The sequence below is a fragment of the Strix uralensis genome, chromosome 35 (genome assembly GCF_047716275.1).
Source record: "Strix uralensis isolate ZFMK-TIS-50842 chromosome 35, bStrUra1, whole genome shotgun sequence".
NCBI classification, from domain to species: Eukaryota; Metazoa; Chordata; class Aves; order Strigiformes; family Strigidae; genus Strix; species Strix uralensis.
In genome coordinates this window covers 2,337,924-2,361,016 of record NC_134006.1, presented here as the reverse complement: position 1 = coordinate 2,361,016, position 23,093 = coordinate 2,337,924, and the positions used below count along the sequence as shown (strand labels likewise).

General features: G+C 53.5%; 2 protein-coding genes and 1 long non-coding RNA gene across 3 annotated transcripts; 2 read left to right on the top strand and 1 right to left on the bottom strand.

The window, feature by feature from the left end:
* The first annotated feature begins 61 nt into the window (after positions 1–61).
* On the top strand, positions 62–11,392 carry LOC141936882 (zinc finger protein 692-like). The gene is made up of 12 exons (XM_074854225.1): positions 62–1,320; positions 2,293–2,489; positions 2,586–2,617; positions 3,021–3,425; positions 5,738–5,780; positions 5,944–6,096; positions 6,704–6,832; positions 9,000–9,062; positions 9,322–9,400; positions 10,007–10,121; positions 10,427–10,526; positions 10,969–11,392. Exons 1-12 carry the CDS (start codon positions 1,297–1,299, stop codon positions 11,390–11,392), a joined length of 1,764 nt encoding a protein of 587 aa, XP_074710326.1. The 5' UTR covers positions 62–1,296.
* Positions 8,198–8,840, top strand: LOC141936944 (uncharacterized). Its single transcript, XR_012626851.1, has 2 exons — positions 8,198–8,502; positions 8,690–8,840. It is a non-coding gene; the product is annotated as an uncharacterized LOC141936944 (long non-coding RNA).
* A 1,764-nt stretch (positions 11,393–13,156) lies between the features above and the next one.
* Positions 13,157–21,394, bottom strand: LOC141936920 (E3 ubiquitin-protein ligase TRIM7-like). The gene is made up of 7 exons (XM_074854302.1): positions 20,798–21,394; positions 18,261–18,347; positions 17,942–18,169; positions 17,275–17,297; positions 16,698–16,813; positions 15,493–15,525; positions 13,157–14,719 (listed from the first exon to the last, which is right to left on the bottom strand). Exons 1-7 carry the CDS (start codon positions 21,308–21,310, stop codon positions 14,193–14,195), a joined length of 1,527 nt encoding a protein of 508 aa, XP_074710403.1. The 5' UTR covers positions 21,311–21,394; the 3' UTR covers positions 13,157–14,192.
* Between the last annotated feature and the right edge of the window lie 1,699 nt (positions 21,395–23,093).

Below are 23,093 nucleotides of genomic sequence, written 5' to 3'. Positions count from 1 at the left end.
GGAGGAGGTAGAAACCAGCTGGAGAAAAATTGTAAATTTATAACGGCTGTCTCGATGCCGAGATAATCCGAGTTTTTGCTGGGAAAAGAACCTGAAAAAGATGGTGAAGAGGATGGAAAATGGTTTCCATGTAAAATTGGGCTGATTTGGGCAACGGGGACGGCTGTCAGGAATTGCCAGGAAAGGCCCTTGGAGGAAGGGGGGGAGCAGGGGGCGCCCAGGCGTGACACTAAAGGTGTGTTGGCTTTTAGGTTTATTATAATTGATCATATTTTGTTATCACAATTTATTACAATCTAGCATAATTTATCATAATTAATTACTGCTTATCTATTACTGCTTAGCATAATTTATTATAATTCATTTCTGCTTATAAGAAGTTATTACTGCTCATAATTTCTTATAATTTATTACTGCTTATCATAATCCATTTCTGCTTATCATAATTTATAATTTATTATTGCTTATAATTTCTTACAATTTATTACTGCTTATCATAATTTATTATAATTTATTCCAGTTTATAATTTATTGCTGCTTGTCATAATTCATTATAATTTATTACTGCCATAATTTATTACTGCTTATCATCATTTATTATAAATTATTCCTGCTTATAATTTATTACCACTCATCATAATTTCTTATAATTTATTCCTGCTTATCATAATTTATAATTTATTACTGCTTATCATAATCTATTATCGCTTATCATAATTTATTATAACCTATCATAATTTACTACTACTTAGCATAATTTATTATAACTTATTATTTATCATACTTTATTATAACTTGTTGCTATTTATTATAATTTATTAATATTTATTATTAGTGCAGGTTTGGGGGAGGCTTGACGGGCTGTGGGGCAGGTTCCGGGGGGTTTCTGTTCTCCCGTGTGACAAAAACGGCACCAAATCCCAACTGGGAGCTGAAAACCCTTGGTGGGGCTGCAAAATGCCAAAAAGAGCCTGTCAAGAGGATTATTTCACCCCAAAATATGCCAAAATTGGGCAAATCTCACCTGGCTCCATCCTGAGGGCTGATGGCTGCGGGGCCTAGGCCTATATCTCTCCCATAATGCCCCGCGGCCCAGGCCTACAGCTCCCGTCAGCCCCCGCGCCGGGGACTCCATTTCCCGGCGTGCTCTGGGGGCGGGAGGGGCGCACGGCGCATGCGCGGCGGCGGCAAACCGGGGGCCGTCCGTCCGCCATCTTGTCCCGGTCCCTGAGCGGTGTGAGCGCCTTTGGCTCTTAAAGGGGGCACGGCCCCAGGGTGGGGCCACCTCGGGTGGAGATGGAGCGCGGCTCGGCGGAGGAGGTTGGTCGGCGGGCGGGGAGGCTGCGGCGGGGACGGCGGGAGCGGGACGGAGCCTCGGCCCTTCTCTTCCCGTCGCGTTTCCCTTCCCCGCCGCAGCGGCCGCTTTAAGGCCCGGCGGCGGGAACGGGGCCGCGGCGGCGGAGGAAAGGGGGGGGGGGGAAGGGGGGGGGGCGTGAGGGGGCCTCGGGGAAAGAAATGGCGGGAAGGCGGGAGGCGGGGTTAAGGAAAGGAGGTGGGGTTTGCGGGGGAGTGGGAGGAGCCAGGGGCAGGGCTTGGGTTCAGGAGTGGGCGTGGCTGAGGCGGGTGGGCGGGGCGATACGCTGGAGGGGCGGGGTTGGGGCGTGGCTAGGGGGGAGGCGGGGCTTCAGCTGGCTTGGGGGGGGGCAACGTGGCCTTGCCCAGGCCCCATGGGGCAGGGCCACCCCCCCTGTCCCCCCCCCAGTGTCCCCTGTCACCCCCCATGGGGTGGGGCCACCCCCATGTCCCCCCTTCCATGTCCTTTTGTCCCCCCAACACCCCCCATGTCCATGTGTCCCCCCGCAATGTCCACCCTGACCCCCCCATGGGGCCTGGTCACCCCCATATCCCCCTCCCATGTCCCCTTTGACCCCCCCATACCCCCCTATAGAGCCTGGTCACCCCCATATCCCCCTCCCATGTCCCCTTTGATCCCCCCAGACCCCCTATGGGGCCTGGTCACCCCCATATCCCCCTTCTATGTCCCCTTTGACCCCCCCCATAGAGCCTGGTCACCCCCATATCCCCCTCCCATGTCCCTTTTGACCCCCCCAGACCCCCCCATGGGGCCTGCCTGGTCACCCCCATATCCCCCTCCCATGTCCCCTTTGACCCCCCCAGACCCCCCCATGGGGCCTGGTCACCCTCATATCCCCCTCCCATGTCCCCTTTGACCCCCCCCAGACCCCCCATGGAGCCCAGCCACCCCCATATCCCCCTCATATGTGCCCCCAGACCCCCCCCACGGAGCCCGGCCGCCCGGGCCGGCAGCGAGCCCCCGACTGCATCCGACGGCAGAAGCGTCGGGAGCTGGACGCTCGTCGCAGCAAATGCCGCATCCGCATCGGGGGGCACCTGGAACGTTGGTGTCGCCTCAAGGAGCAGCTCGGCTTCGCCCTGCACTCCCAGTTAGCCCAGTTCCTCCTCGACAGGTCAGCTGGGAGGGCCACAAAACCCTTAAAACCCCCTTAAAAAGGGGGGAAAAAAAAGGTTTAAACCAGCTCACTCTCCCTTTTTTTCCCCCGCAGGTACAGCTCCCACGGCTGCGTCTGGAGCCCGGGTAGGTGCCTCCCGCCCCAAATCTGGGTCGGCTTTGATTATTTTGGGTCTAAAAAAAGGTAGATAGTGAAAAAAGAAACTTCCCGTGGCGCTGGGAGATGCTCAGCCCCCGAGACGGAGGAGAATCGCTCCCTGGGTTTGGCTGCCTCAGGGTTGTTGGTGTCCCTAGCTCTTTTTTTTTTTTTCTGGGTGCATAAAAAAGGTTTTGGGGGCTGCTAAAAAAAAAAATATGGTCTTAATACGGTGGAAACATCAGAGCCTGCATGAGGAGGAGGGAGAAACGCTCGCAGATATCCCCACTCCCCCTCCGCTGAGTTTACACGGTGGAGAACGACTGAAAAGCCAAAGTTTGGAGCTGGTTTTTCCCTCCGATTTGTCTTTTTTTTTTTTTGTGCTTTCACCAGGCGAACCGGAGCCCAACGTCCTCCCCGCCGAGGCCCTGCAGCGCCTGGTCGTCCTGTCGCACGGTCACGGCCAAGAGTGCGGTTTTATCCCCGACGTGAAGCCCCCGGGCGCCGGCGGCGCGGCGCGGCTGGTGTGGGAGTGCGTGGCCGGGCACAGCTTCTCCTGGGGCGTCCCCGAGGCGGCAGGGGACCGTCCCCCCGCCACCGTCCCCCGCACCGAGGAACAACGGGGGGATTCGGGGGGCGGCTCCCCACCCGCCGCCGGCCGCCGGCGCTCGCTGCGACGAGCGGGGTTGGCCGCCGAGTGCGGCGCCGCGAAGGAGGAAGGTGAAGAGGAGGGAGCGGCTCGGTTGCCCGTTGGGGACAGGGAAGAGCCGGGAGTCGGGAGCGACGGTGGCGACGGGGGTGAGCTCCTCCGCGTTCCCCTTTCTTCAACCCTTCTCCCGGTCCCTGGGGTCCCCGGGGATCAGATGTTGCCCCAAATCCTGATTTGACCACGCAATCGCGTAAAATTCTGCAGAAACGGTCACGTAAAATTCTGGGGAAACGATCGCTAAAATTCTGGGGAAACGGTCGCGTAAAATTCTGGAGAAACAAGTAAAATTCTGGGGAAACGGTCGCTAAAATTCTGGAGAAACAAGTAAAATTCTGGGGAAACGATCGCTAAAATTCTGGGGAAACGGTCGCTAAAATTCTGGAGAAACAAGTAAAATTCTGGGGAAACGATCGCTAAAATTCTGGGGAAACGGTCGCTAAAATTCTGGAGAAACAAGTAAAATTCTGGGGAAACGGTCGCTAAAATTCTGGAGAAACAAGTAAAATTCTGGGGAAACGATCGCTAAAATTCTGGGGAAACGGTCGCTAAAATTCTGGAGAAACAAGTAAAATTCTGGGGAAACGGTCGCTAAAATTCTGGGGAAACGGTCGCTAAAATTCTGGAGAAACAAGTAAAATTCTGGGGAAACGGTCGCGTAAAATTCTGGGGAAACGGTCGCGTAAAATTCTGGAGAAACGGTCGCGTAAAATTCTGGGGAAACGGTCGCGTAAAATTCTGGGGAAACGGTCGCGTAAAATTCTGGAGAAACAAGTAAAATTCTGGGGAAACGATCGCTAAAATTCTGGGGAAACGGTCGCTAAAATTCTGGAGAAACAAGTAAAATTCTGGGGAAACGGTCGCTAAAATTCTGGAGAAACAAGTAAAATTCTGGGGAAACGGTCGCTAAAATTCTGGAGAAACAAGTAAAATTCTGGGGAAACGATCGCTAAAATTCTGGGGAAACGGTCGCTAAAATTCTGGAGAAACAAGTAAAATTCTGGGGAAACGATCGCTAAAATTCTGGGGAAACGGTCGCTAAAATTCTGGAGAAACAAGTAAAATTCTGGGGAAACGGTCGCGTAAAATTCTGGGGAAACGGTCGCGTAAAATTCTGGAGAAACGGTCGCGTAAAATTCTGGGGAAACGGTCGCGTAAAATTCTGGGGAAACGGTCGCGTAAAATTCTGGAGAAACAAGTAAAATTCTGGGGAAACGATCGCGTAAAATTCTGGGGAAACGATCGCGTAAAATTCTGGGGAAACGGTCGCGTAAAATTCTGGAGAAACAAGTAAAATTCTGGGGAAACAAGTAAAATTCTGGGGAAACGGTCGCGTAAAATTCTGGAGAAACAAGTAAAATTCTGGGGAAACGGTCGCGTAAAATTCTGGAGAAACAAGTAAAATTCTGGGGAAACGGTCGCGTAAAATTCTGGGGAAACGATCGCGTAAAATTCTGGGGAAACGGTCGCTAAAATTCTGGGGAAACGGTCGCTAAAATTCTGGGGAAACGGTCGCTAAAATTCTGGGGAAACGGTCGCGTAAAATTCTGGGGAAACGGTCGCGTAAAATTCTGGGGAAACGGTCGCGTAAAATTCTGGGGAAACGGTCGCGTAAAATTCTGGGGAAACAAGTAAAATTCTGGGGAAACGGTCGCGTAAAATTCTGGAGAAACAAGTAAAATTCTGGGGAAACGGTCGCGTAAAATTCTGGGGAAACGATCGCGTAAAATTCTGGGGAAACGATCGCTAAAATTCTGGGGAAACGGTCGCGTAAAATTCTGGGGAAACGGTCGCGTAAAATTCTGGGGAAACGGTCGCGTAAAATTCTGGGGAAACGGTCGCGTAAAATTCTGGGGAAACGATCGCTAAAATTCTGGGGAAACGGTCGCGTAAAATTCTGGGGAAACGGTCGCGTAAAATTCTGGGGAAACGGTCGCGTAAAATTCTGGGGAAACGGTCGCGTAAAATTCTGGGGAAACCAGTAAAATTCTGGAGAACCAGGTCGAGGAGTCTCCCGCAAAACCAACCCGTGGCTTCTCCCTCCTTTTCCTTTCCCCCGAAAAGCGGAGCTGGGATCTCGGGTTCGTCACCGCAGAGCTGAGCCCACAAATGTGTTTTCCAAAAGCCACAAATCTTGTTGTTTACTCGGACTGAAAACGGGGAGAAAAATCTTTCTTTTTCCCCCCATAGAGAGGCCATGTAGCTACTTGAGAAGAGGTTGAGCTTCTTCCAGTAGAGTATTTTGGAGGAACTTGACCCTCATTTCTCCCGCTGATGCGCCGTGCAGCTCCTTCCCAACACTTGAGGCTTCCCAAGCCAGATCCATTCCCCTTCCTCTTCCTCCTCTTCCTCCCTCCTCTCCCCACATCCCCACTTCGACTTATCGCAACTCGTCTCCTTGCAGCTCCCCACGCGCCAACGGAGACCTCGGCAAAAGATCACGGGAGGTGAGTGGTGGCAGGCGTGAGCCTTCCTCCCCCCCGGCGCACAACCGGGCTCTCCAAAGCTGAAGGTCAAGTTTAGACCCGTCCATCTCATCCCTTGAGTTCTCCAATGTTTTAACGAAGACCCATCGCGGCGGAGTTGACTTTGATCGTTGCGTTCCCGCAGCGCGCTCAGCCCGGAGGAGAAAGCGGAGCAGGGGGCTGAGCCCCGAGGAGAAGAAGAAGAGGAGGAAGAGGAGGACGAGGACTTCGCCGAAGACGATGACCTCGCCTACACCGATGACCTACGTGATGAGAACTACCACCCGTCTCTGGACAGGTGAGGAGTGCTGGGAGCTGCTGGGAAGGAGCCCGGGGACTGGGACCAGGTGAGAGCCGCTCCACAGGCTCCCAATCACACCATCCCAGTCCAGACTGGTATCGCACTGGGAGGGTTTCAGACCTTCTATCTCTGCCACCCTCTGACCTAGCAGAGATGGGAGATGGGAAAAATGTCCTTATATGGCTTAAAAAAGGTGCTTCTGGGCTCAAAAGGGCAGAGTCTTTTGGAGAGGCACCTTCCTTCACTGCCTCTCTGCCTGGGGGAGGGTCTTTGCCATGTCCAACCACGTCCAACCCATGTCCTACCACATCAGTTATGTTCTACCATGTCCAAATAATGTCCAACCACATCCAAACGATGTCCTACCATGTCCTACCACACCCAACCAACGTCCTACCACATCAATTAGGTTCTACCACATCTAAATAATGTCCAACCAATGTCCAACCACACCCAACCAATGTCCTACCACATCAATTAGGTTCTACCACATCCAAATAATGTCCAACCATGTCCTACCACACCCAATCAATGTCCTACCACACCCAACCACATCCAAGCACCTAAACCATCTTGCCTATCCCACGTCTGTCTTCTCCCGCAGTGACTCGGAGCCGCAGCGACGACAAAGCCAGACCAAAACCCGTAAGAAACCCGTAAAGGAGGAGCAGCCCCCAAATGAGCCGAGCCTGACCAGCTCCAGCCCATCCGAGGAGAAGAGCAGACGCGTCAGGTGAGTCACGATGTCCCTGAGGTGTGGTGACACCAGGGATGGGCATCGGGGTGCCTTGTTTTGGGGCACCCATCTCCCCGTGGCCACCGAACGAGCGTTTCGACTGAGATGCTGATGAGAAACCAGATGGAAACCATCCAACCCAACAATAAATGTTCCAGCCCTGAGCTCTGGGTGGGCCAGGAGCCACGTGTCCCCAAGGGGGTTTAATCCTCCTCATGGTGCCGCCGTCAGCAGGGGCAGAACTGCTTTGCCAGGCCTCGTTAACGAGGGCGCTTAACGAGTTGTCGTTTTGTCCGCTGGGTCTCGTGGAGCTGCGGGGAGCGAGGACGTGCTGCTTGGGCAGGGCTGGAAGACCCCTTAAACCAGCACCATTTTGAGCATTGAAGCCTTTTCTTTCACATCTCTAAAGCCTCCAAGGAACCTGGAGGTTTCAGCCACAAAAAATCCATAGTTCCCCGCCACGTAAGCACAGAGACTCCTGCCTCCACCTATAGATACGGGGAGCAGCTCTATATGGCCCAGCAGCGATGGCAGCGCTGCCAACCTCAACCCAACCTTGGCCAAGGGACAGCTTGAGAACAACCACAATGATTTAATTTGCGAGCGCTCTTTACCTCCGCCTAAGGCCGAGGGTTAGGTTTAATCGCTCCTTCCCAGCCACGTGGGCTCAAAATTCGTTTTTCTGTTCTAAATAAGCTCAAATCATCAAATTTTTTTGCTGGGTTTTTACGTAAGAGTATGGAATAGACGTCGGTCTTGATGCTGAAGCAAGAGGATGGTCCATGCGTTGCCTCTTGGGTCTGACACACCAGGAGATGTCACCTCGCTGGAATTTTGTTACGATTTTAATATGACGAGGGTGTTAAAACCGCCCTTTTTCGTTGGAATTAGCCAGAGCGACCACGTTACACCGCCCCGTAACGCGTCTTGCCTTCGTGCATCCTCAGAAAGAGACCGTCAGCAAAACGGGCGCCCAAAAACTCACCCTGTAAGTATCGCGCTGCTCCGAGAAGACTTTTATCGCCTTTTTTTTTTTTTTTTCCCCACTTTGACGCGGCGTCGCGGCTTCTTTTCGGTGCTAAACGCCCTTCCCGTCTCCTTGCAGCTCTGAAACCGCCTCGCAGCTCGTTGGAAGAGCCAACGCCCTCCCGGGAGACCCAACCCCGGCAAAGGAAAACATGACGGTAAATCTGGCGCTTCCTTTTCTCCCAATTCCTCAATTTGAGGATAGAAAAGTTTGGGGTCGCTCTAGGTACTTCTTGTAGGCCAAAAGCGAATAAAAAAAGGGATTTTTCACATCCCTACGGCATTTTTTTTGGGTCCTGCACGCTTTCCATTCAAAATCCTGGTGTTCAGGCCTCCAAAAGTGCCTAAAGATGCACCTAAGGAGCGTTGGAGATTTGTAGAAGCGGCCGTTGACTTTCCTGGGCAACCAGTGAGGTCTTGGAGCTTTTAACCCCCTCTCCAAAGCCCTGCCTAAACTTTAGGTCAGTGCTGCCCTTTTGAAGGCTGAGTTTGGTGATAGAGCGCGTCTTTACAAGCGTTTGAGTCATTTTTTTTCCCCTTCTTTTGCAGCAACTGGAAGAACGGACATAAAACACTATTTTATGAGCAAAAGCAAGAGCTTGCGGCCTTTGGCGTGTTCGTCCTCTTCTCGCTTCCCAAAGGTAACGCCATCGTGAGCTGATCAAACATTTTTTTTTTTTTAAGAGATTGCAGACAAAGATGCCCAGCCCCTGTTTTTATTCAGTGCTGAGGATGTGGTCTGGCATCGTCGTTTATTAACGATCTCTTTATTTCTTCTCCCTACAAAAGTACGCCTGTTTTTTTTAACGTATCTTTCTTTCATTTCAGGACGTCAGCCAGAAATAACTGCTGTTTCCACGGAGCTGTGGATAAATTAGAGATCAAACGAGGTTGACAGCTCTCTTAAACGTCCTGGGACCTATCCAAAACCATGTGAAAAGAGTTTTTGTAATGAATAATAAAGAATATATTCCTATTTATAACGTCTGAAAGGTGCATTTGTTATCGACGTCGCTTCCTGCTCCGATGGGGAGAAAGCTTGAAGTCCCAAAATGGAGGAAATACAAGAAAAAGTCGCCCAGAGGATGGTTTTAACGTGGGGTTTTGCCTCACTCAAGACATTTCTTTCCCGTTGCAGCTGCAAGAGGCGAATGCGGCCGAACGACGAGGACGTGGCCCAGATCGGCCCCAAGAGAATCAGGTACCCCCAGGGCTGGACGGGGCGGGGGAAGGAGAAGCTGCCACCCCGTTTCCCAGCCCTTCCGTGGTGGGACCCACGTGATGAGCAACGCCGGCTCCGATCGGAGCCTCCTGAAGGGCTTTATTTGCTGAAATTAAGGTTTTTGATGGGTGGGTAAGCGGGGAGATGGACCTAGCGGGGTGCCAAATCGAAAAGCCGCGGGTTTTTTGACTCTCCTCCCCGCTCATCCTCATCGATGATGGTTTTCCACCTTCTGCAGGAAGGCAGCGAAGCGCGAGATCCTCCTGTGCGACTTCGAAGGCTGCGGCAAGATCTTCTCCAACCGCCAGTACCTCAACGTGAGGGTTGGGATCAACTGTCGCGCTTAAACCCCCCTCTGGTGCCCCGGGAGGAGCAGCCGAGCTGGGCACGAGCAGCCCTCCCCCCTCCAGCCTCTTCTGGAGCCACCAGGCGCTTTGGTGACCCACCAGATAGGTCAGGTTTTGGCTGGCTAAGCTCCGCTTTGGGCATAAGGTGGAGTTGAGCAAGCAGAATTGTCGATGGCTTTCCAAAGCTGGGCTTTGTTAGTCCCATGTGTTCAGCAGCAGCTCGCTGTCCGAGGTCGCTCAGATTACAGCACCAAGATGAGGCGGAGCCAGTTCTCCCTCGTGGCTTAAATACCTTTTTTTTTAAATTATTTTACCTCGGATCCTGTTCTGTTTTCATCACTCAGATTACAGCACCAAGATAAGGCAGAGCCAGTTCTCCCTCATGCTTAATCCCTCGTTAATACCTTTTTTAAAAATTATTTTATCTCAGATCCCGTTTTCTCTGCGGCTTCACCTGCTGCCAGAACGTCCCCCCACCCACTTCAGGGAGCGTAACGGGGGGAGGTTATCGCTGGAAGGTGCCCTCAGGCTTCCTCCTCTTTTCTTACTCCCCTTTTTTTCTCCCCAAAACGGCAGCACCACAAGAAGTACCAGCACGTCCACCAGAAAACCTTCACCTGCTCGGAGCCCAGCTGCGGCAAGTCCTTCAACTTCAAAAAACACCTCAAGGAGCACGAGAAACTGCACAGCGGTGAGTCGGCCGCGTCCCCCCTATACGGGTGTTTCCCTCCCTACAGCTCCTCTCCTGCTCTACAGAAACCTCCTCCTCTTCCTCTCCATCTCCTGCGCTCTCCTGCGTCCTCACCGTCCTCGTTTGGGAGGTGTCACCGCACCCGTTTGCTTTCTGCTCCCCAATCTTTCATTTTCCACCTCAGTTTCTGGGCTGGGAAAGCATCCTGCCTCCTAAAATACATCCCAAGAACCCCCCAACCGCTCTTCCAGGCCCCTAATCCTTTTTTTTTTTTTTTTTTTTTCCCCTTTTTCTTCTCCCCACAGACAAGCGGGACTACATCTGCGAGTTCTGCGCCCGTTCCTTTCGTACCAGCAGCAACTTGATCATCCACAGGCGCATCCACACAGGGGAGAAGCCCCTGCAGTGAGTTACCGCTCCCCTCAACATTTCTAGTTGCCATTTTTCATCGTTTTTCAACCCAAATTTAGCTCCTCAGTGCGTGGCCGCACGGGAGAGCCGAGCTCCTCGCCGTGGGCAGCCAGAGGACTGGCTGGTATTTTTGTTTTGGCTCAAAGTTTTCTGCTGCGCTCTGAGCCAGCAGCTTTAGGATCAGCTTCAGGGCGTGGGCTTGATTTGGAGCAGTTTATTAAGCTGGGCTTTAACCAGAGCAATGCTTTTCCGTGCCTGGAGGGTGTGCTGGAGCCACACAGAACTCGCTCCTCAACAGCAGGGCATTGGCTTTGCTAAACCCACGTAAAATTACAGCGCCAAGATGAGGCGGGGCCAGTTCTCCCTCGTGCTTAATCCTTTCTTAATACTTTTTTTTTAATGATTTTACCTCAGATCCCGTTCTGTTTAATCCCAGGTGCGAGATCTGCGGCTTCACCTGCCGCCAGAAAGCCTCCCTGAACTGGCACATGAAGAAACACGACGCCGACTCCTTCTACCAATTCTCCTGCGACATCTGCGGCAAGAAGTTCGAGAAGAAAGACAACGTCACCGCCCACAAAAGCAAAAGTCACCCTGAAACACCCGGCGGGACCCCCCAAGCCGAGGGGGGGGGCCAACGACACGCGGCACCATCCCCACCGCCCAATTTTAGGGCGGGACTGGAGCACCCGGAGGCACCCGGGGAGCCCCTGGGGGGGCCGGGGATCGAGGACACCCTGGGGAGCGGCGGCAGCAGCGGCGAAACGGAGACCCCAAACGTCTCGGCTGAATATCGGGGGGGTATCGGGCAGGATCCAGGTGCACCCCAAAGCAGGGTGATGGACGCTGTTGGCTCGTAGCAGGACTCATCCTAATTCTTGGATAAGAGGGGACTAGAGAGCAGGGTGGGGGCAAAATGAGGCCGAGCCCCCCCCTGCGGCGCAGCGTGTCCGACGCCAAAAATATAAGAAAGAAGAAGCGGCGCTTCCCAAACTTCTCCGCCAAAATCTGGGCTTCCCGCGAGCTCGCGGCAGCGTTGGAGCCGCGAGGTGGCAAAAGTCGTCGTCGGGATCCTCAATAAAGCCTTATTTTGTAGAAAAGTGGGTTTTCCTGCATGCGCCGGCCACCCGGGCGCTGGGTTTCTATGAAAAACAAGAGGTAGAAAAGTGCGATTTCTGCGGGCGCAGCCTGTCTCAACACCCGGTCCAAAGGTCGGTGGCGTTGAGCACAATTAAAAAAAAAAAAAAAAAAAAAAGGGATTTAGGTCAGGAAGTCAGCGGGAGGTGGAGGGGATCAAGGCTTTATGGGTTTTGGCTGCAGAAATGGGCGTTATTTAATCCAGCACTGGTTCCCCAAATCCTATAAATACCCCTCGCTTTTGATCGAGGGGTTTTTTTGGAAAGGATTCGAATATTTACGCAGCCTTGAAGGTCACCAAGATTTATCCAAAAAAAAAACCAAAAAAAAACCAACCCAAAACCACCCCGCAAGCATAAGTGAGATCGTTTTGACCCAGATAAAAGGGCTGGGCGGGGAGCACGGCGCTCCCGTGGGACGCACGGACCCAAAATATAGGAATTACAAGTCAGGTCCTGCCCTCAAAATAGCACTTTTTGGGGAAAAAAAAAAAAAAAAAAACACATTTTGAGGGAGAAGATGGGTGTTAGAGGTGGGTTTTGCCACTGCGATACGTTTCCAGCTGCGCTGAGGAGTAAATCCCAGCTGCGAGAGGGATGAGCTGGAGCGTGGCCCCGGATCCAAACGCTTCGAGAAACTGATAACGGAAGGAATTAACCCAAAACCGGGGCTGCGTGGGCGCCGGGAGAGCTCCCCCGCAAGGGATAAATCCCAGGGTCAGTGACAGCGCAGAGACGCTCTGCGATACCCAGGCTGGGGCATCTGCTTTCCTGCTGGGTCCTATTTTTCTTCTCAGAGCCAAAATTGGGGGGATTTTTGGATTTTTTTCGGGGGGGGGGGGGGGGAAGAACACAAGCACCCCAACTTCCCCCCCCCCCACCTGCTCTGTCCCCGTGCACACGTGGTTGGTGCTTGCCTGCAGAAAGGCTCCATCCCCCACCCCCAAAAAAGGGCTTTTTTGACCCCCAAAACTCTTTTTTTTTCACCCCAAACCCCCATTTATTTTTTTTTAACCCCCCAAAAAAGGGCTCCATGCTGCCAGGTGTTGGCCATAGGGAGCAGTGAGGACCCCCCCCCATTTCACCCTTGCTCCCCCAAAACCAGGGTCCCCATCTCCCCTTATTTTATTTTAAAGGTTTTATGTGTTATTTTATTCCTTTTTTAGCAGGTTTCAAAGAAAACAGAGGAGTTAAAATAGATATATATGCAAGGAAAGCAGGGGGGAGGGTCTTAAACCTCCCCAAATGGGCCTTTCTGGGCACTTAAAGTCATCAATTTCAACTTTAATTTAAAATAAAAGACTCCGAGTCGGGGCTGTTTTGTGGGGCTCAAAGCTCGGGGTGGTTCTTGACTGGGTGAACCCTCCAGACACCCCAAAACTCTGCTGAGCCCCCCCCCCCCCCGCTAAAGTGTGGGGACAGGAAAGGGGTCCCCAGCTCCGCTCACCTCGGAGGGTGGCTCGGGGCAGGAACATACATCAAGATTGGTGGGTTTTAGGGGTTTTTTTTTGGTTTGGTTTTTTTTTTTTTGCACAGCAACTTTTATTTCCCCACTAAACAGAGTGACAGGGCAAAGAGACAGAACAGCATCGCGGGATCACACGAGGGCGGGCAGGGGGCGATAAGCACGCGCGAGATCACACCAAAAACAAGGCTTCCCCCCACCTTCCCCACCACCCGGCCTTGGGTTCCCCCCCCCTCCCCAAAAAATCCACAAAGTCACCCCCAAAAACTCTGCCCTTCCCAGGTTTGCGGCGCAGCCCTACAGCTTTCCAGCTTTTTTTTTTTTTTTTTTTTTTCTTCCCACTGCGGCTGCTCAGCCTTAACAGGGTGGGGGGGGGGGGGGAAGCAGCGAGGGAAGTTTGGGGGGTTATTTTTTTTTTTTTTTTTTCCATTTTTTGCTCTTTTTAGCGCTAGCGGCAGCGAAAAACAGGCTCGGCCCTTTCCTCAGGAGGAAAGCGAGGAGGGGGTGGGGCAGGGGGAAGCTAAAAGGTGACCTGCAGAGCAACGGTGTCAAAAATGGGGGGGTTTGGGTACGGTACCTCTCTCCTCAGGCAGGTTTTTTTTTTTTTTGCCCTCGCGAGCTCCCCGGGGGTGCAGGAAAGCGGGTGGCTTTGGCTACAGCTCAAGGTGGGACGCGATAAAAACGCCTACGGCAGCTTTTCTCCCTGGTTACAGCCCTGTTTGCATGGGGCAGGCAACTTAAAAACAACTAAACAACAAGAAAAAAAAAAAAAAATAGAGATGGGGTTGCTTATACAGCAGGAGGGGGGATGACCCCACGTCGGGGGTAGAAGCGGCCACCCTCAACGCTTGAAGCCCCAGAGGAAGGTTTTTAGGGTTACAAACCCCCAAACTTTTCAATGCAACAAGGAAAAATGAACCTTGAAGCCAAATAAGGGACAATGGTGAGTTTTGGGGTGTTTTTGAAAGCAAAGGGAGGGGGGAAAAAAAGGGGTGAGGGTGGGGCACTACTTGCAGGTCACCTTGGGGAGGGTTAAAGAAACTGGGGTGTGTGGGGGGGTCAATTGCAAAGGGAGAGCGAAGAGCCCACGTAGAAGAGCCAGAAGAAAGGGAAGATCTTTTCGGTGAAAGCGGCCGTGAAGGTGAAGATGGGAGCCATGTTATCGGCGTTGTAAAACGCCACCCACCCGCCTTCGTAGTCCAGGTACACCCCGATTTTCCTGGGCCTCTCGCACAGGGACAGGGGCGTCTCCGGGGAGGTAAAAGCCTGATATTGATCCCAATTCTTCCCCTTCCAGTTGAGCCCCACCGCCCAGATTCCCTCTTCCGGCGCAAAGTCGATTTTTTCCTTCCTCCGCACCGACTCGCGGGCTGCCCCCAGGACCCAGCTCTCCCCATCGCCCACCTCCACCTCCCAGTAATGCCTCCCAGCTACGAAACCCTCGGCCGCCAACACGCAGAAAGAATAATCGAATCTTTTGGGATTTGCCGGTAATTCCTGGGGAGCGCTCCGGAGCCTCACGCTCCTCTTGTCCTCCGACAGCACCAGGTAAGGGTTGGCAGTGTCCGGGTCCAGAGAGAGATCACCTGGGCGGACAGAAACACGGACGTGAGCGTCTAAACTCGAGATCTTTCTCCCACCCACCGAGGGGATTCATCCTTCGGACGAGGACGACACCAAACGAGTCACCTCCAACAGCCTGGAGCACCCAAAACCACAAAGGAACAAAGATCAGGCTCCACTTTCTGGCAGAAATTAAAAAGGATTTCTAATTAAAGCTGCAAATCCGCCCCACCTGAGACACCTCTTTGCTCTGAAATAGAAATTTCTGCACAGAAATCAAGTTGTGGGTTTTTTTTTTTTAAGTCCCTTGCCAAGCGCCGGAGAGGAACAAGCACAAATATCCTCGTGTTTAAGGGCTGGTTTTGGACCCGGGGGACCGTCAGGAACTAGGGCTGCGCAGCCTGAAAACGACTGCGAGGGGGGAACGTTAGAAACCACTGCAAAAAAAAAAAATAAATAAAAAAACCACGGGTCTATCCTGCACTCAGCCAAGGAGACAGAGCCCGGCGACGGTCCTGAGCCACCAGCAGCAAACAGGAAGGTTGCAAAGTCCATCTCTGAGATAAATCAACCCCCACCGGTGGGGCCGAAGGTCTCCCAGCAGCTGCATCTTTTTTTGTTTTTTTTCATTTTTTTCCCTTCCACCAGCAATAATTTTCTCCTCTCCCGACCTTCAGGCGGTCACACCACTGAGCTCTTCCCCAGCAGAGCCAAAACTCCCAAATTAAACCTTGCAAAAACAATCAAAAAAAAAAAAAAAATGAAGGTCGGACTCCCCGAACCAAACCGTGCTCACCTGTGTCGTTCTCCAGCTCAAACCGGAGGTTTTCTGGGGGGAAAAGAAAAGAAAAAAATTGAGATGCCTTCGTGCACGGGAAGGACGGCGTACGGCCACGGCAGGCTTCCGCACGGGAACCCGCAGGAAATGAGCTGGGTTTAAGCAAGCTGGGGGTTAGTTTTGATGAGCAGATACTCAAATTAATAGAGTTAAGCTGGATTCAACCCCACCTCCCCCCCTTCTTAAGCTCGATTCAACCCCACCTCCCCCCCTTCTTAAGCTCGATTCAACCCCACCTCCCCCCCTTCTTAAGCTCGATTCAACCCCACCTCCCCCCCTTCTTAAGCTCGATTCAACCCCACCTCCCCCCCTTCTTAAGCTCGATTCAACCCCACCTCCCCCCCTTCTTAAGCTCGATTCAACCCCACCTCCCCCCCTTCTTAAGCTCGATTCAACCCCACCTCCCCCCCTTCTTAAGCTCGATTCAACCCCACCTCCCCCCCTTCTTAAGCTCGATTCAACCCCACCTCCCCCCCTTCTTAAGCTCGATTCAACCCCACCTCCCCCCCTTCTTAAGCTCGATTCAACCCCACCTCCCCCCCTTCTTAAGCTCGATTCAACCCCACCTCCCCCCCTTTTTAAGCTCGATTCAACCCCACCTCCCCCCCTTTTTAAGCTCGATTCAACCCCACCTCCCCCCCTTTTTAAGCTCGATTCAACCCCACCTCCCCCCCTTTTTAAGCTCGATTCAACCCCACCTCCCCCCCTTTTTAAGCTCGATTCAACCCCACCTCCCCCCCTTTTTAAGCTGGATTCAACCCCACCTCCCCCCCTTTTTAAGCTGGATTCAACCCCACCTCCCCCCCTTTTTAAGCTGGATTCAACCCCACCTCCCTCCCTTTTAAGCTGGATTCAACCCCACCTCCCCCCCTTTTAAGCTGGATTCAACCCCACCTCCCTCCCTTTTAAGCTGGATTCAACCCCACCTCCCTCCCTTTTAAGCTGGATTCAACCCCACCTCCCCCCCTTTTAAGCTGGATTCAACCCCACCTCCCCCCCTTTTAAGCTGGATTCAACCCCACCTCCCCCCCTTTTAAGCTGGATTCAACCCCACCTCCCTCCCTTTTAAGCTGGATTCAACCCCAAACCCCTCTTTTTAAGCTGGATTCAACAGAGGGGTTAGGAAGCACCAACTTTTAAAGAAAACCTTTTTCAGCGCTCACCCTTGAACTCCAGCAAGACTTCTTTCAGCACCGCACTCTTCTGGGAAAAGCTCTTGAGTTTCTTCTCCAGCTCAGTAAAACCGGCCTCCGGTTTGCAAAACATCCAGCTCTCAAAGCTGGGGAAGGAGAAGAAAAAGCATTAGGTTTCCTCTGGAAAAAAAAAATTAAAATCTCTTAATTAGAGGCAGGGAAGAAACGTGCCCTGGTACTGAGGAGGTTTGGTGTTGGGTTGTTCTCCCCGTCAGCGCTTGTGAGGCCACACCTGAGGACTGGGTCCAGTTTGGGGGGGTCTCTGCACCCCAGTTGGGGCTCAGCCCCAAGCAGCCTGATCCAGATTTTGATACTGGTCCCTCAGCAGCCGAATTACTCTGTGGTTTCCTCTGGAAGGATGCTCAAACCCTGCCGCAACCCCCCCACCGCCGCAAACCCCCCTCGTAAAGGTTTGGGGTTTGCCTCAAATCTAACAGCCGGGTGTGGGTGAGAACCCCGAGGCAGGCGGGGGGGGGGAAGCCAGACACCAGCTCTGCCTCCAGTGTGAGCCTCCCAGTTAACCCAGTAAGGGCTGAGGTTCACTCACCTGCTTCCAGCTGGGGCAACACCCTGGGGAGAGAGTTAAAAAAAAAAATAAAGCAGCTGATCAGGAAATGTCTCTCTTCTACCTCAGAGCCTCCCAAAACCCTCCCCAAAACTGGCCCCACAGCTGAGGGGATCAGCTCTCAGCAGCTGCTTCCAAAGCAGAGAGCAGTTGCACTCAGAAATGGCAGAATTAAGTTTATAATTACAGGGTTTTTCTTCCCTTTTTCTTTAGTGTGAGTGGAACACATGCTTCTTTTGAAAGAAATTGAAAAAAAAAAAAAAAAAATCACGATTGCTCCCAAGCTGCCAAAACCAGGAGGATTCAGCAACACAAAGTGTTTGGGACGTTTGGACATTTCTTAGTCCTCGGCATCCAAGGGAGCCCAAGCAGCTTCGCTACCACAAAGGCCAATTTTATCCCCCCAAATCTGTACTAAAAATGTGGGTTCCCACCTAAAAAAAACAGTCCAGCAGTCCGGCAGCAAGTCAAAACCCCTGACTCACAGCTGGGTCAGGTTAATGGACACGAGCTGCTCCCAGCAAAGCACCCAGGGGTCCCCAGAAACGGATTTTTGGCCCCAGGGGTCCCTGACCCCAAGCTCTCCGGGGTTTTACACCCTGTTATACCATAACCCCCTCGCCTGGAGGACACGTCCCAGCAGTCTCACCTGCCCAGACTGGTTTCCTGGGCCATTTTCTCCTCCTTGCTCGCCCAGCAGCTTATCGAGCTGGGCAATCTCCTCGGAGAGCCGGGAGACGCTCTCATCTCTCCGCTTAACGATGTCTCTGTCTAATTCCTCCAGACGGGACAGCAGGAGCTGCTCCTTCTCCTCCAGGAAGCCCCGGAGCTCCTTGCACTCGGCCACAATCTTCTGCCTCTCCACTTCTGTTTGCTTCTACAAAAAACACAGAGGGGAAACCCCACGTGAGACCAACAGCCCCACGGCCAGGGGGGGTTCGGGGAAACCTCCACCCCACAGCGCTCACCAGCAAATCTTCGCTCTGCCTTTCCCGCTCGGCCTTGGCTTCTTCACGTCCTTTCCTCAGGGAGCTCAAATGCTCCTGTGGCACCTCCTGGAAGGAGAAAGAGGAGATCTGTTGGGAATCCTTATTCGGGATCGGGAATTCGGAGCAAAAGGATGGTGGGGGATTCCCTCCAGCACTGCTGCAAAAAACAGCCAAACTTCACCAAACATTACTTTTTTTTTTTTTTTTTTTTTTTTTACAGATGGAGGTCACCACTGCACTGCGTCCTCTCCCCACCCCACCTCAACCCTTAGTTTTGGGCGTGCCAAGAAAACCAAAAACTTCCCCCAACCAACCCCAAAACCATCCCCTAAAGCAGCCTGAGCAGTTTGGAGCCAGGTGGAGAAATGAGAACGGACAGCAAAGGAAAAAAAAAAAAATTTGAGCCAATTTTTAGCTCCCTGTAAGAGCGCAGCTGCGAACACAAACCACTAAGTCCCACCCACGTGAAATCCTCTTCCGCCTCAGCGCCTCTCGGGATCAGCTTTCACCTCCCAGCCCCGCCACGAGCTGGGGAGACCCCCCCCACCCCGAGATCTGCCTTGAACCCCACTGAAATGGAGGGGCCGGCCATGCTTGTTAAGTTTATGAACAGTTTATTGGTGGAAACCGTCCTCGTTGAAGTCATTTGACTTCTGAGGAAGACGAAGAGGCTCCTAGCAACGCTACACAAAAAGCAGCAGGGCTTTTGCGAGCGAGCAGTGACAGATCTTTTATAAAAGAGACACAAAGCGACAGAGATTTTGCTGTTGTTCACCGGCTGCGCCAACCGGCGCTCGCTACCGCCTGATAACGCGGAATTTCAGCATGAGAGAAAAGCAAAAACTGGAAAAACGGGGGCATGGGTGGCAAGCAGCCCCCAAGGGGCAACAACCCATCGTGAAAAATGCGTAAAAGCAGATTAACGAGGGAAAAAAAATAAAAAAAAAAAGGAGCAACAGCTTGATCAGCGCCCAATGTCAGACCCACCTAAAGGTCCTAAAAAAGGAAAAAAGCCAAAATTTGGGGGTCAGGGAGGGGGGGACGTCACCAACTTGAGCTTCGCTTCACACTAAGAGCCACCACGGCCACAGAAGATGGCGAGGACGGCGCGGGCACTGGCAGCAATTTGGGTACAAAATTCAGTAAAAAAGCTTCGGGTGCCACCTGCCTCGACACCGCTAATTGCGGGAATGAACACGCAGCCACTAACGATCGTGCAATCCCCTTCTTGCCCCAGTGCCACCCTCCTCCTCCTCCTCCTCCAGTCGCCGCTGCGCAACAAACATCCGCTCCCCGTCCGGCATCTTGATTTTCCTCCACCCCGCCGGAGAAACGAGGTCTGGCCGGCTCAGGGTCAGGCTACCACACTCGCACGCCTCTTAATTATTAATTAATAATTATTTCCACCAAAGAGCCCCCCCCCTGCGTTCTGGCGTGGGGGTCACAGCAGCGGTTTTGGCGGAGATTAAACGCTGTCAGAGGCCGGGCGCTGTATTCACTCTGCGTCACGTCGCTCAGCCGCCCTGCGCTGATCTTTTTTTTTTTTTTTTTTTTTTTTGAGGGGGGAAAAGTCACTCCTGGGGGATTCCTGCTCCACTTTAGCCTCTGATATGCTCAGTGCTAAAAAAAATACCCCCCCCTCAGTCCCCAGGAGACAGGCTCCACACTCGCTGCAGAGTATTTCCACCCCGGGAAGCGGGAGCGGAGGATTTTTGGGGTGTCTAATGGTATTTTGCAAACTCACACCAAAGCGACCCCAGGGATTCCCATACCAGTTCACTGTTATTTCCCACAGCAGCCCAAACTGGTTGACACTCCCTCTCCCAGTATCTTCCCACTTAAACCCATTTTGAACCAGGGATATTCCCCCATCCTACCCTACTGCAAGGGGTCAGCCCCCACCCCAGAGTCTCCCCATCTTGTGGGGGGGGATTTGAGTCCCTATTGCACCCCATATCCTGCCTCACTGTACGAAAGAGCACCCACCTTGGAAAGGGGGGTCCCATTCTGCACCCCACACGCTCGAGACAGGCCCCCCACTATCCTTACTGGTACAATGAATGGGGGGTACACATCGGGGGGTTCCTATCGCACCTCCCACGCTGGGGGCAGCGGGGCACCAGTAGGTACAAGGAGGGGGGGGTGTCCCTATTCCACCCAAGGTGCATTGCCTCCTGTGGGTGCACTACCACCCCTTGAGGTGCCCTTACTGCACCCCTAATTAGGAGGTCCCTGCTACTCTCCCTTTGCAGAAAAGGTCCTTATTGCAACCGCCATCCTTAGGGGTGATCTCCTGCACCCCAGAAGGGCTCCCCGGGGGGAATATCCTCCCTCATTGCACCCCAACATCCCAGGGGGGCTCCCAGGACTCTCCCTCCCTGGGTGGGGGCGCCCTACCGCACCCGGTGCATTGTCGATGCCGGGAGGGGGGGGGGGGGGGGCCCTACTGCACCCCCTAATTAGAGGGAGGGGGTTCTTATCGCACCCAGCTCCCTGCCCCCCCCCCGCCCACTGACCTCTGCGGCGTGGGCCGCCTCCTCGGCGGGCAGCACGGTGTGGGTGCGGTGCTCCCGGGAAAGGTGACAGACGACGCAAACAGCGCGACGATCCTGCACGCAATAAAGCCGCAACGGTTCACCGTGGCGGGGGCAGCGAGGAGGCCCCGGCGGGCCGGGAGGAGCGGCGGCGGGCAGAGGCGGGGCAGGGGCGGGAGGCCCCGGCGGCGGTTCCGCTGGGCCCGGCGGCAAACCCAGCTGGCGGACGATGTGGACGATGTTACCGAGAGAGCGGTTGGGGCGGAAAAGCCGTTGCGGTACCGGCTCCCGGCACTGCGGGCAGCAAAGACGCCGCGCCGAGTCCTCCCAGCACTGGGTCACGCAGGCGCGGCAGAAATTATGCCCGCACTCGGCTACCAGCACCGGGTCGTTGAAGTACTCCAGGCACACCGGGCACGTCAATTCGTCCTGCAGGCTGCGGGCCGCGCTGCAGGGAGCGGGAGGGACGGCGGGAGGAGCGGGCGGCGCCTCCATCCCGGCTCCGCGGCTGCGCTGAGGCTCCGCGCTCCTCACCGCGCCGCTCCGCCGACCCGTCTGCCGGCCGCCGGGGGCGGGGCTGCGCCTGCGCGCGGCCGCCGGGGAGGGGCTACGTCTGCGTGCGGCCGTCGGGGGCGGGGCTACGCCTGCGCGGGCAGAGGGGGCGTGGCCTGTAGGGCGGGGGGGCGGTCCCTATAGGTGATGGGGGAGGGCGAGTGTCCGGGTGCCTATAGGATGTTGGGGGGGTGGATGCAGCGGTGTCTATAGGGTGCTGGGAAGGGGACGTGTCCCTATAAGACACTGTCAGAGCCTGGATGACTGGGTGCCTATAGAATGTTGGGAGGGTGGATGCAGCGATCTCTATAGGGTGCTGGGGGGGGTGTGTCCTTATAGGTTGTTGGGGTGGGGGGAGAACACATCTCGTCCCTATAGGGTGCCAGGGGGGGAGGTGTGTGTCCCTATAGGTTGCTGGGGGATGGGGGGGGAAAGGCTGGATGTCTGGGTCCCTATAGAATGTTGGGTGGGGGGGTGGGTGCAGCAGTGTCTATAGGGTGCTGGGAAAGGGGTGTGTCCCTGTAGGGTGCTGGGGGAGCCCAAATGTCTGGGTCCCTATAGGGTGCTGGGGGATGCATCGGTGTCTATAGGGTCTGGGGGATACACCTGGGTTCCCCCCCCCTGCCTTGTAAAGGAGGGGGAGGATCAGGGCCAGGGACCCCCCCCTCACCTTGAGACCCCCCCAGTATTGGGGTACCAGCCCCACGGAGCATCCTGGCACCCACAGAGCCCCGTAATCTCAACACTTCCCTGAAAATAAACCTTAAATGCACATTAATTTATCCACATCTCCTCATCCTGCCTCTAAACACACACTATCAAATCACATAATAATCGCTAAAAAGGATCGTTATTAATATCTCAAGTTTCAACACCAAAGCGTCTTCGTTAGGCTGAATGTGGGCCATCTACTTTAATTTTTCTTAATTCTTCTGACAACCCTGATGAAACATCCATTTTTCTTGCTTTTTCACTCTGGTTTTCACCACCAGACTGGAGCAAAGGGCTATTTTCAGAAATGCCCCTAAATCAGGTTAATTCACCCCAGCGAGGCACCGGCTTGTGGGGAGCATCCCAGGGGGTGGATGTGGGTCCTCGAAACCCACCCCAACAACCCTTGCAGCGTTTAATTAATTTAAATCGCAGCTGCATGATCGTAATTAATAAGCCTTAATGGCGCTATCAGCCAGTGGGTGGTTTGCCTGGCTTTGCTTTTTATCATTTTTAAACCATTTTTTTGTTAACGAAAGGAAACGCCAGGCGGGTTTGGAGCTGCCCTGGGTCACAGCAAACCCTCAAGGCAGCGCGTTTTGTTTCAAAATTAGTGCTTTTTGTGGAAAGGGGCACATTTTTGCCCCGAGCTCGCTCACCTGTCACCCAGCAGCCAGGATTTCCAGCATAAAGAAATAAATATTGTGTAAAAGAAGTTGGGAAGCTCCCTGCGGGCATTTTTTTTCCTTCAGAAATCTGTTTTCAGGGTTGGCGGTCACTGAACTGGGGGTTTCTGGCGTGAAGGTGGGAGTGAGGATTTTTTTGAGGGGGTGATTTTCACAGCGTTGGCCTCCCTGCTGTGTCAGCCTCTTCAACGTGTCACCACAAACATCCCGGATCAGCTCCAGGAGCCTGAATTCAGGGGAAAATAACCCAAAACCTCCCTGCACCCACACAATAGCCCTTCCCCAGATTAAAAAGCCCTACCAGGAGCGTCCCTCTTGCTGTGGAAGAA

What these genes read in the sequence shown, in the direction of transcription:
- LOC141936882 (XM_074854225.1), top strand. Translation starts at nt 1,297, where the DNA reads ATGGAGCGCGGCTCGGCGGAGGAG. An exon ending in GCCCAGTTCCTCCTCGACAG is followed by an intron (nt 2,490 to 2,585) that starts GTCAGCTGGGAG and finishes TTTCCCCCGCAG; the next exon opens with GTACAGCTCCCACGGCTGCG. An exon ending in CCAACCGCCAGTACCTCAAC is followed by an intron (nt 9,401 to 10,006) that starts GTGAGGGTTGGG and finishes CCAAAACGGCAG; the next exon opens with CACCACAAGAAGTACCAGCA.
- LOC141936920 (XM_074854302.1), bottom strand. Translation starts at nt 21,310, where the DNA reads ATGGAGGCGCCGCCCGCTCCTCCCGCCGTCCCTCCCGCTCCCTGCAGC. An exon ending in CAGGAAACCAGTCTGGGCAG is followed by an intron (nt 17,298 to 17,941) that starts GTGAGACTGCTG and finishes CTCTCTCCCCAG; the next exon opens with GGTGTTGCCCCAGCTGGAAG. An exon ending in AGTCTTGCTGGAGTTCAAGG is followed by an intron (nt 15,526 to 16,697) that starts GTGAGCGCTGAA and finishes TTTTCCCCCCAG; the next exon opens with AAAACCTCCGGTTTGAGCTG.